Source organism: Aquarana catesbeiana, linkage group LG05 (genome assembly GCF_042186555.1).
Source record: "Aquarana catesbeiana isolate 2022-GZ linkage group LG05, ASM4218655v1, whole genome shotgun sequence".
Lineage (NCBI taxonomy): Eukaryota > Metazoa > Chordata > Amphibia > Anura > Ranidae > Aquarana > Aquarana catesbeiana.
This window is the reverse complement of record NC_133328.1, coordinates 383,608,592-383,621,090: the sequence shown is the minus strand read 5'-3', so window position 1 is coordinate 383,621,090 and position 12,499 is coordinate 383,608,592. Positions and strand designations below refer to the sequence as shown.

General features: G+C 46.3%; 1 protein-coding gene across 3 annotated transcripts in view; it reads left to right on the top strand.

Moving 5' to 3' along the window:
• SLC35B3 (solute carrier family 35 member B3) overlaps nucleotides 1-12,499 on the top strand; it is a 95,986-nt gene that overhangs the window by 45,559 nt on the left and 37,928 nt on the right. For all 3 annotated transcript variants that reach the window (XM_073631030.1, XM_073631031.1, XM_073631032.1), the window contains exon 6: nucleotides 1,484-1,581. In XM_073631030.1, the coding sequence (XP_073487131.1) occupies nucleotides 1,484-1,581 (98 nt within the window). The remainder of the gene's footprint in view (nucleotides 1-1,483; nucleotides 1,582-12,499) is intronic.

Sequence of the window (12,499 nt, the reverse complement as noted above, 5' to 3'; positions counted from 1 at the left end):
CCGGCAGTTATGCTGAAAGACGTCATATGACGTCCAGTCAGGATGAGACCCACCATTTTGCTATAGGCCAGGCGGAAAGTGGTTAATGTTGTTGTTCGTTTATCTGATGATGGTTTACATTGTCTTTGTTCGCTTTTTGACAGACTTATGTTTTTGCCACAATGACAACCTGAGAAATGACTACTGTTCAAATGATATATTTGTTACTATTATTAGCGCAATAGCGCCTGCAAACCGCCCCAGTGTGAAAGGACCCTTAGACTTCCAAACTAAAAGCTTTATTTGCCCTTTAAAATTAGTCATAGTTATGGTCAAGTTAACTAATTGTTAAATCTCACATGGGCATCTACACCGTTTTAGCCATAATGTTATGAACCACGGACAAGTGACTAACGCTGATTATTTTGTTACAATGGCATCTGAAAGTTGGTGGGATACAGTAAATTAGGCAGCAAATAAACATGTTGTCCATGAAGTAGATGTGTTTGAAAGTAGTAAAAATGGGCATCGTAGTTTGTTGTGTATGGGGCTGCATAGCTGCAGCCCCATACACAACTCGTGCTCATGCTGACCTGTGTCCACAACAAAAAGCGTCTACGATGAGCATCATAATTGGACCACAGAGTAATTGAAGAAGGTGGCCTTGTCTGATCATGTTTTTTTTACATCATGTGGATGGCTGGGTGTGTGTGGATCCATGGAGGCCCCACCTCACAATTTACAGGACTAACAGGATCTGCTACTGATGGCTTGGTGCCATATACTACTGCTTACCTTCAGAGGTCTAGTTGCACCCATGTCTCGATGGGTCATGGCTGTTTTGGTGACAAAAGGGGGGACCTACTTGATATTAGCTGGGTGGTCATAAAGTTATGGCTGATCGGTGTAACCATCAATTACCTTTGTTCACTAAAGGTGGGGTGAATTAATGTGGATTACTGCTTAATCATAAATTAACATTAAGACCCCTTTCACACTGGGGCGGTGCGGGCGTTAGCGGTAAAGCCTTACTGCTGTTACAGCGGCGCTTTTCGGCCACTAGCGTGGCGCTTTTAACCCCCGCTAGCCGCTGAAGAAAGGGTTAATAGCGCCCATGTTGTGGAGCTGCCCATTCATTTCAAAGATGCTGCTTGCAGGACTTTTTTTCCCATCCCGCAAGCACACCACCCCAGAGTGAAAGCACTCAGGCTTTCACACCCGGGGGGGGCTTGAGAGGCGCTTTTCAGGCGCTATTTTTAGCGATAAAACACCTTTAAAGCGGCCCAGTGTGAAAGGGGTCTAAAACAGAATAGGCAGTGCTAGGTGTTTACCAGATTCTGTAGTAGGGACTTTTTCTGATGTACAGGTAGCATAGAGTCTCTTTACATTGAGGGGATAAAGGCATAATTGCTGTTTCAATAGTCATACCTCTAATGTTGAGTCGTTTTAGGCTTCAGTGTGAGCAGATGCAGACTATTTTTAATTGTGTTTTTATCATTTTAAGGTGTGATGCTCATCTCCCTGGCGCTTTGTGCAGATGCTGTTATAGGAAATGTGCAAGAAAAAGCCATGAAACTACATAATGGATCAAATTCAGAAATGGTGAAGAATCCAAAATCATTTATGCAGTGTTTTTTTGTTTTTTTTTTTTTTTTTTTTTTTTTTTACAGAGTACTATAAAGTCCAAGTTGCATAACATGCTTATTTCAGATTTATTTATTTGGTTGTCAGCAGGTTGAAATAACAGCAGCCTCTTGTATATCCTAAGGTTGGTAACCATGAGGTGCATGGGTGCTGAGCACATGTAACTGCTGGTGCAGCTACAAGTTGCAGTTTCAATCTTGCATCCGGATTTCTGACTTAGTATCTATATTAACCATCCCACTATCGGCCGCTGTAGTAAATGACCACTAGGGGGAGCAGTTCTGACAGGCAATTTAAAAACACCCTTTTAGTTTACGATGCTGTATGCTCCCAGGTGCGCACAATGCTGCTGCCCCCTGCTGTTATTAGACAGCATAGAGTATAAGCAAAAAGCACAGAGCTGATCAGAGCAGCTCCATGCCTTAGGCCCCTTTCACACTTATGCGACTTCAAAGTCGCACGATTTTACGGCGATTTCGCGGCCGCGATTTGCTGCGATTTTACAGCGATTTGGGAGCAGTACTACTTTGTACGACTTTGCCACATTTTTGGCATTAACAAATGAAAACATACAGTAGTTGGTATGAATCATAAGGGGGAACTCCACGCCAATAAAAAACAAAAAGTGTAGCGCTAAATGAAAATACACCCTCAATGTATAAATTGTGAAAAAAATATTAATAAATGAGTGTCCAGTGCTTTCAATAAAGAACAAATGTCCATCAAAAACAAATTGAATTTCCTTCAGTGAACCAATAATTAAAATCCGTAAACAATAAGGACCCTGAAGGTCACCACTTGTGAAAAAATGTGCACAATGCCATCACCAGCGTGTAACTCCATACAGACTGATATAAAATAATACACAGCTGGTTACTATTAAGTCCGTTATATGTACATATTAGATCTTATTGGATGGTAAATATAGAGACCAATTCGATACACCGCACCACAGTGTCTTCAAAAAAACGTGCAATGCCCACAGCCAGTGAAGATAGAGGCTTACCGGAGGGTTTGAACCCAGAACAGCATATACTGTCAGGGTCAACCCAGCTTGTATTGCACACCGGCAATGGGGGGAAGACCTTGGAAGCCTGGAGATGGAAGAGTCCCAGGGGGCTTCATGAAAGTGTCTTCTCCAAATGTAGCGTTAACTATCTCAGCATATGGGCATATAGCAAGCCGGGGTCATGCACGGGTAATCAGGCAGAGGCAAAGTCCATAAAGCAAGTCGGAGTCATGCACTGGTAATCAGGCAGAAGGAAGATCCAGGTGCAAGCCAGGGGTTGAGCTAGGAGAGGAGGTCAACAGGTCTGGAATGAACTGGGTCAATGAACAGGAGATCCAAGTAATGATACAGAGGTTTAGGAATACAGGAAGCTGACAACAATGGGTCAACAGGTCTGGAATGAACTGGGTCAATGAACAGGAGATCCAAGTAATGATACAGAGGTTTAGGAATACAGGAAGCTGACAACAATCCCTTGTTGTCAGCTTCCTGTATTCCTAAACCTCTGTATCATTACTTGGATCTCCTGTTCATTGACCCAGTTCATTCCAGACCTGTTGACCTCCTCTCCTAGCTCAACCCCTGGCTTGCTCCTGGATCTTCCTTCTGCCTGATTACCAGTGCATGACTCCGACTTGCTTTATGGACTTTGCCTCTGCCTGATTACCCGTGCATGACCCCGGCTTGCTATATGCCCATATGCTGGGATAGTTAACGCTACATTTGGAGAAGACACTTTCATGAAGCCCCCTGGGACTCTTCCATCTCCAGGCTTCCAAGGTCTTCCCCCTATTGCCGGTGTGCAATACAAGCTGGTTTGACCCTGACAGTATATGCTGTTCTGGGTTCAAACCCTCCGGTTAGCCTCCATCTTCACTGGCTGTGGGCATTGCACTTTTTTTGAAGACACTGTGGTGCGGTGTATCGAACTGGTCTCTATATTTACCATCCAATAAGATCTAATATGTACATATAACGGACTTAATAGTAACCAGTTGTGTATTATTTTATATCAGTCTGTATGGAGTTACACGCTGGTGATGGCATTGTGCACATTTTTTCACAAGTGATGACCTTCAGGGTCCTTATTGTTTACGGATTTTAATTATTGGTTCACTGAAGGACATTCAATTTGTTTTTGATGGACATTTGTTCTTTATTGAAAGCACTGGACACTCATTTATTAATATTTTTTTCACAATTTATACATTGAGGGTGTATTTTCATTTAGCGCTACACTTTTTGTTTTTTATTGGTTCACTTAGCAATTATTCTTTTTGCTGTGTTAGCAGCTCATACTTCAGAGCAAGTGCAATTTTACCACTGTTTTTTTCGGAACTCCACGCCAAGTTTTAAATTGGGTGTGGGTTCCCCCCCAGGGGCATACCAGGCCCTTAGGTCTGGTATGGATTGTAAGGGGAACAATCCATACCAGACCCTTATCCGAGCACGCAGCCCGGCCGGTCAGGAATGGGGGTAGGGACGAGCGAGCGCCCCCCTCCTGGAACGTACCAGGCCGCATGCCCTCAACATGGGGGGGGTGGGTGCTTTGGGGCATGGGGGCGCCCTGCGGGCCCCCCAACCCAAAGCACCTTGTCCCCATGTTGATGAGGACAAGGGCCTCTTCCCGACAACCCTGGCCGTTGGTTGTCGGGGTCTGCGGGCGGGGGGCTTATCGGAATCCGGGAGCCCCCTTTAATAAGGGGGCTCCCAGATCCCGGCCCCCCACCCTATGTGAACGAGTATGGGGTACATGTACCCCTACCCATTCACCTAGGGAAAAAAGTGTCAATAAAAAACACAGTACACAGGTTTTAAAGTAATTTTATTAGGCAGCTCCGGGGTCTTCTTCCGACTTCGGGGGTCTCTCCGGCGTCTTCTCCTGGTGTCCGCATCTTCTGCCGGTGGCCCGGACTTCTGGATCGTCTTCTTCCCTCTTCTCTTCCAGAGATGTTGACACGACGCTCTCTCCAGCTGCACTGGTCTCTGAACGCTCCGCAACGGACTTATATAGGCGGTGACCCCGCCCCCTTATGCCGTCACAGTCCCTGGGCATGCTGGGACTGTGACGTTTTAGGAGGCGTGGTCACCAGGTGATGACCACGCCCCCTTATGACGGCACAGTCCCAGCATGCCTCGGGACAGTGACCTCATAAAGGGGTGGGGTCACCGCCTATATAAGTCCATTGCGGAGCGTTCAGAGACCATTCCAGCTGGAGAGAGCGTTGTGTCAACATCTCTGGAAGAAAGGCAGAAGGCAGAAGTCCGGGCCACCGCTAGCAATTGAGCTGCAGAAGATAGCGGAGGAGCCGGCAGAAGATCAGGACACCGGGAGGAGACGCCGGAGAGACCCCCGAAGTCGTAAGAGGACCCCCGAAGTCGGAAGAAGACCCCGGAGCTGCCTAATAAATTACTTTAAAAACCTGTGTACTGTGTTTTTATTGACACTTTTTTCCCTAGGTGGATGGGTAGGGGTACCATGTACCCCATACTCATTCACATAGGGTGGGGGGCCGGGATTCCGATAAGCCCCCCGCCCACAGACCCCGACAACCAACGGCCAGGGTTGTCAGGAAGAGGCCCTTGTCCTCATCAACATGGGGACAAGGTGCTTTGGGGTGGGGGGGCCCGCAGGGTGCCCCCCATGCCCCAAAGCACCCACCCCCATGTTGAGGGCATGCGGCCTGGTACGGTCCAGGGGGGGGGGGGCGCTCGCTCGTCCCCACCCCATTCCTGACTGGCTGGGCTGCGTGCTCGGATAAGGGTCTGGTATGGATTTTGGGGGGACCCCACGCCGATTTTTCGGCGTAGGGGGTTCCCCTTTGATCCATACCAGACCTAAGGGCCTGGTATGCCCCTGGGGGGGAACCCACGCCGGTTTTTTCATTTAAAACTTGGCGCGGCGTTCCCCCTCAGGATTCATACCAGACAGCTGTCAGCACTGCCTGTCGCTCATCGCAAAAGGATAAAAAAGTTTTCCTTTCCCGATCAGCGAGCCAAGCTTGTGCTTACAAAGTCGTACTGAAATCGTGTCTATATTATTCAGGCACGATTTGCATGCTACTTCAGGGTTTAACATTGAGGTCTATAGAGTACAACTCGCATAGAAGTTGGACCAAAGTAGTGCAGGGACTACTTTCAAGTAGGCACGACTTAAAGTCGTGCCAATATGAATGGTAGTCATTGAAAATCATGGAGAATGACTTGTCATACGATTTTTGCAGTACAAAATCGTGGGACAAGTCGTATAAGTGTGAAAGGGGCCTTAAAGTGATTGGAAAGTCTAAAGGTTTTTTTATCTTAATGCATTCTATGCATTAAGATAAAAAGCCTTCTGTGTGCAGCAGCCCTCCTAATACTTACCGGAGGTCCATCTAGATCCAGCGATGTTGTAGGAATGTCTCGGCTGCCCGGGACTCCCCTCCTCATTGGCTGAGATGGCAACAAGGCCCCATTGGCTCCTGCTGCTGTCAATCAAAGTCAGTCAGCCAATGAGAATCGAAAGGGGATAGGGCCGGGCCCCAGCTTTGTGTCTTAAAGCGGGGTTCCACCCAAATTTTGAACAATATCTGTATGTATTCTCTTCCTTGCCTAGATGCTGACATGCCATTTAAAAAAATGTAAATTGCCGTAATTACCTTTTTTATTTTTCTATCCTTCTTTGCACTTCCTGGTTCTCCTCCCATGGGAGTAGGCGTGTTTCTAGCCTCTCCCAGACTCCTCACAGTCTCCTGGGAGCTAGTCTCAGGCTTCCCAGGATGCCACTGAGCATGTGCGGGAACGAGCGGTGAATGCTGGGAGCACAGCATTCACCACATCCAGGAAATAAATGCTTGTGGGCTTCAAATGCCCACAATGAAGATGGAAACCGTCTGCAGTGAATAATATAAGTTATTCTTTCTGACGAAATCTGACACAGGCGGACATATTACACACAATATGTGAGTATGTAATGCTGAGAAGAAAAGTTTGTGAATGAACTCAAAAAAAAAAAAACGATAGATAGGTGGACCCCCGCTTTAATGGACACAGGGAGCTGTGACTCAGCTCTGGTACCCCTATAGCAAGCAGCTTGCTGTGGGGGCACTTAACAGGAGGGAGGGGCCAGGAGAACCGAAGAGGGACCCAGGAAGAGGAGGATCTAGGCTGTTCTGTGCAAATCCACTACACAGAGCAGGTAAGTTTCTTGTTTTTATTTAAAAAAAAAAAAGACTTTACAATCACTTTATTTGCTGTGATGGCAAATAAGTGATCACAAACGTAAACAGTAGTACTGGTTATGTTAGAAAACCTGACCCTTGATGTCCCCTGCTTTCTCCTCCACCCCTCTCTCCCTTTTTTTTATGTTTGGATATTAATATTTTTTTTATTTTTAAGGTTTTTGTGATGCAATGCAGTTTTTCCTCATTTTCATCTAGCTGAGAATCATGTTTGACACTACCCCCACCCCAAATCCTGAAAACGTGCATATGTGCTGCAGGGCCTTGGGTCCCGGTAAAGTCCTGCAACACATCTGTACATGCACGGGTATGAAAGTCCCAAACCTCACCGTGTATGCACATGGGCGGAATTGAACCTCACCCCTGTGCGCAGATGTGCCACTATTCTCTGCCAGAACAGCTGAAGGCCAAGCAGAGCTGTTCAACATATTTACACAGGTGACAGACTTGCACAGATGCTGGTGCCGGAGGGGAGCAGGATGGGCCAATGGTAAAGGGAACTGACATGAATACCACCAAAAAAAGCTTTCAAACAACACAACCGTCATTCACCACAAATCGAAATATCTGAAATGGTCTAGTGTTGAAGGCAACCCAAGAGATATGTGAATTATATTAACCCTTATACCCCAGTTTCACCTAAAAGTGATGCTAATATATTACTTTAGGGCATAAGGCCTTGAATGTGATTTTTGGTGAATCCGTAATTTTTCAATACACACCTGCAAGATTCATCTGCAGTGAATGACAGATTTATAAATATACCCCTTTTGAGATGAAGACTGAATAACCATCTCAAAGGCTGTACTTAACGCCAAAGTTCTCAGTAATTTTTGGCTAGACAAGACACTATTCTGTGGTTGGCAGAAAGTCTTGCCCATTCATCAAATTCAAATGCTTTTAAAGATGCACTATTCTGAAAGCTCTGCTTTCATTTCTTCACTTGTACATTGTTGGAAGAATTTTCATTGACCTGAGCAGTAAAAGCTTTGAATGTCCTTTCTACTAAGCAGATGATAGTCGGGAATAGTATAGTGCAGGACTGGCAGATTTTATCGATGAGGTAATCAAACTGATAAAAAAAAGTAACATTTCTTTTTCATACATCATGGGATACAGAATTGGGCTAATATTCATTACCTACTGGGTTATACTCCATCTCTAGCTGAATGGACACTGGTAGAAAAAGTCTTAGTTAGGAAGTGATCCCCTATATAACCCCTCCCATAAAGGAGGTACATCAGTTTTTTTTTTTACCAGTGTCTGCAAGTTGGATGGCATGTTTGTTTGAGCTTTCTGTGCTCCAGGTCTCTAGTCCCACAAACGGTTCTTAAATGAATCAAGGGTTTGATTAATCGGATCCATTTGACACAGGCTCTACAGTGCCTTGCAAAAGTATTCACCCCCTTGGCTTTTTTCGTGTTTTGTTGCCTCACAACCTGGAATTAACATGGATTGTTTGAGGATTTGCATCATTTAATTTACAGAACATGCTTGCAACTTTGAAGATGTGTTTGTGTTTTTTGGGGTTTTTTTAGGACAAAATAACAGAAAAAGTCAATGTGCATAACTTATCCCCCTACCTAAAGTCAATACTTTGTAGAGCCACCTTTTGCGGCTATCACAGCTCCAAGCCGCTTTGGATAAGTCTCTATGAGCTTGCCACATCTTACCACTGGGGTTTTTGCCCATTCCTCCTTGGAAAAACTGCTCCAGCTCCTTCAAGTTGGATGGCTTGTGCTTGTGAACAGCGATCTTTAAGTCTGACCACAGATTTTCTATTGGATTGAGGTCTGGGCTTTGACTAGGCCATTCAAACACATTTACATGTTTCCCCTTAAACCACTCAAGTGTTGCTTTAGCAGTGTGTTTGGGGTCACTGTCCTGCTGGAAGGTGAACTTCCGTCTTAGCCTCAAATCACACACGGAGTGGTACAGGTTTTGCTCAAGAATATCTCTGTATTTAGCATCATCCATCTTTCCCTCAACCCTGACCAGTTTCCCAGTCCTGACTGCTGAAAAACATCCCTACAGCATGATGCTGCCACCACCATGTTTCACTGTGGGGATGGTGTTCTTTGGGTGATGTGACGTGTTTGGTTTGCGCCAGGCATAGCGTTTTCTTTGGCCAAAAAGTTTAATTTTAGTCTCATCAGACCAGAGCACCTTTATCCATACTTTTTGGGAGTCTCCCACATGCCTTTTCGCAAACTCCAAAACGTGCCATTTTGTTTTTTGCTGAGAGTAATGGCTTTCTTCTGGCCACTCTGCCAAAAAAAGCCCAACTCTATGGAGTGTACGGCCTATTATCATCCTATGTACAAATAGATAGTCCAGTCTCTGCTGTGGAACTCTGCAGCTCCTCCAGGGTTACCTTCGGTCTCTGTGCTGCCTCTCTGATTAATGCCCTCCTTGCCCAGTCCGTGAGTTTTGGTGTGCAGCCATCTCTTGGCAGGTTTGCTGTTGTGTCATGTTCTTTCCATTTTGGTTATGATAGATTTGATGGTGCTCCTAGGGATCATCAAAGATTTGGATTTTTTTTTTTATAATCTAACCCTGACTTGTACTTCTCAACAACATTATCCCTTACTTGTTTGGAGAGTTCGTTGGTCTTCATGGTAGTGTTTGGTTAGTGGTGCCTCTTGCTTAGGTGTTGCAGCCTCTGGAGCCTTTCAAAAAGATGTGTATATGTAATAACAGATAATGTGACACTTAACTTGCACACAGGTGGACATCATTTCACTAATTATGTGACTTCTGAAGGTAATTGCTCGCACCAGAGCTTTTTATGGGCTTCATAACAAAGGGGGTGAATACATGCGCACATGCCGATTTTATCAGTTTTTTATTTACGAAAAATAGTTTTATGTATGTATTTTTCTAATTTTACTTCACCAACTTAGACTATTGTGTTCTGATCCATCACATATAATTCAGATTAAAAAAACATTGAACTAAATGCTGTAATGTAACAAAATGGGTAAAAAGCCAAGGGAGGTGAATACTTTTGCAAGGCACTGTATATGCTTAGATAAATAGTACCCGAGCCTCGCAAAGAAGACACAAGATCCTGCGAGGTTTTGTCTGTAATGCGACCTCCGGGTGTTGGACCCTGCGAAGTGGAATCCTTGGACACCACAGCGCTAAGGCATTCCTGCAGAGTGCTGTAGAGGTCCAAGGGAGTGGACCCTACACATGAAAAGGGTACCCAGTTCTTGAAGGTCCTCAAGTGACAGGAACCCGCTCTGATGGGTGAAGATTGGGCTCTTAGTTTCTAAGCTGCCCTGCGCCTGCACGGGTAAGTGAAACCCCCTTATTTACTTATTGTGGCTTGTCCCAGTGATTGTAACAATCAGTAAAGCTAGCTAGAGGCTGGACACCTGTGTGCGGTGACCATTCGCTGTGGGTGTTTGCAAAGTGTACCTTTTTGCTTGTGTCGGGCTGTTTTTTACCTTGAAATGGATGGTCGTGCATGAGGCGGCGCCATTGCCCATCTTCGTTCAGGCGCACGTCCGTTCGCCAAAATGCTTAGCAGTTTGGCGGCCATGGCGCACGCGGCTTCGCCACAGGCGTTGTGTGCAATCAGAGCCACGCATGTTCCTTAGCCTAATCTGGGCGCACGAAGATTTGCTTCATATGCGAATACAGCCACGCCTGTTCGCTGGGCCCGCGCACGTGCGTGCAACGTCCCAGCGCACAGCCAGCTTATTTAAGCTGTGTATGCTAAGCATGCAGTGCTTCCAGAAGGCAGCTGTGGGACACAGAGCAGGCTGTGAACCAGGCATTTTACAGCAGTTCATTTCTCCTTACCCAGGTCACGTGAGTCACCGGGTGTTGCGTGGCAGGCTAAGGTGCTTAGCGGGATTGTTGCATAGGGGCTTGGTGAGTCTTATTGAAGGGTCTCCCTTCTGAGGTGTGTTAATACTACAACCAGGTACTCCCTTTTTGTGGCTTGTAAATGTCTTCAAAAAAGTGGAGCGGGACTAACACTACAGGGAAGGGCACACCTATGTCATCAGTAGCTTCTAATGAACCTAGTCGTATCCCTAGTGTTGTATCCCCTGAAAGACCAGGGGCTTCTGGGCAATCTGAGCCGCTGCGCCTATCTGGTATTGTGCCTACAGTCAATGCTGTTTCTTCACCCTTTATCACCAAGGATGAACTGTCCTTGGCCCTAGCCAGGTTAGAGCACAGGATTGCTGGCATGATTGCCTCCATTCTGCAGGGTGGCAAGAAGCGTGACAGATCCCTCTCCCCTGAGCCTCCTAGTTTGGAGCAGGAATGAGTTGGGGAAGAGATAAAAGCTCGGGATTCTGTGGAGGGCCTGGCGGATGAGTCTGCTTCCGAGCAATCTGGACAAGAAGATATCCAGTTGGTGTCTGCCTCTCAGTCGCAGAGGCTTTTGATCCAGACTCTTACCGAGATGGTTCATTCTGCCTGTTACTGAGCCCCTGGTCCTCTTTGGGGTCCCTGAGGCCTTTTCAGGCCCCATAGGCTTTCCACTGTTGGAACAGGTGGTGTATGCTGATTGGGAGCATCCTGACAGGATTTTTGTTCCTCCCAAAGAGGTTTTCTCTTTTATATCCCAAGGATGCAAAGTTCGTTAAGAAGTGGAGCATGCCAGCCATATATGCAGCAGTCTCTTCCTTAAACAAGAACTTAACTTGTCAGGTGGATAACGCACAGGGCTTGAAAGACCCCGTTGACAAGAAACTGGAGTCCTTATTAAAGGCTTCCTTTTCTTTGGCAAGTTCAACTGTTCAGCCAGCTGTTGCAGCAATTGGTACCTGCCAGTCCATAAAGGATCAGGTCAGACGGCCCGACAGGCTAAAACAGGAGGATGATCTTGCCGAAAATAAGACCGATATTCCTCGAGCGCTGTGTTTTGCTGTTGATGCCTTTTTAAAGGATTCAATACAGTAGGTTTCCCGTTTGGCTCTCTTGTCTGTACATATGCGCAGACTTTTGTGGCTTAAGAACTTGGCAGCCGAGCTTCCTTGTAAGAGGTTCTTGGCAGGTTTCCCCTTTCATGGGGAACGTTTGGTGATGATTCGGACAAATATATCCAAAAGATTTCTGGAGAAGAGAAGTACCAGGTGTCCCCTGTTTCAAACCTCAGGGACTGCTTCCCCAAGTGTATCGGCGCCAAGGCGATTCTGCCACCAACAGGGCGCTAGAGCCAGGGGCAAGGCCCGGGCCAGAAAAAGCCCTGGGTCCTAAGCTCTTCTAAACCCGGGACCAGGCCCTTCTTTTGAGGGGACGCCCCCCACTCTATCGGGTGGGGGGAAGGCTACTGCACTTTGTCTTTTGGTCTGAAACAAAGCTCCTCCCTTCAGGATGAGAGCTCATTTTACCAGGGGTGTAGGAACCTCCTGGGCTTTTCGCCATCAGGTATCTGTGGCTCAGATTTGTAAGGCTACTACCTGGTCTTCAGTGCATATGTTCACAAAATTATATCAGGTGGATGTTCGAGCAGCCGAGGATTCGGCTTTCGGCCACAGTGTACTGCGGGCTGACGTATAAGGTCTGATGGCTATTGTTTGGCAGGGTGTCTCCCTACCCTCAATACTATTACTCTGGGGCGTCCCCGTAGGTAATGAATATTGACCTAACTCTATGTCCCATGATGTATGAAAAAGAAAATAGG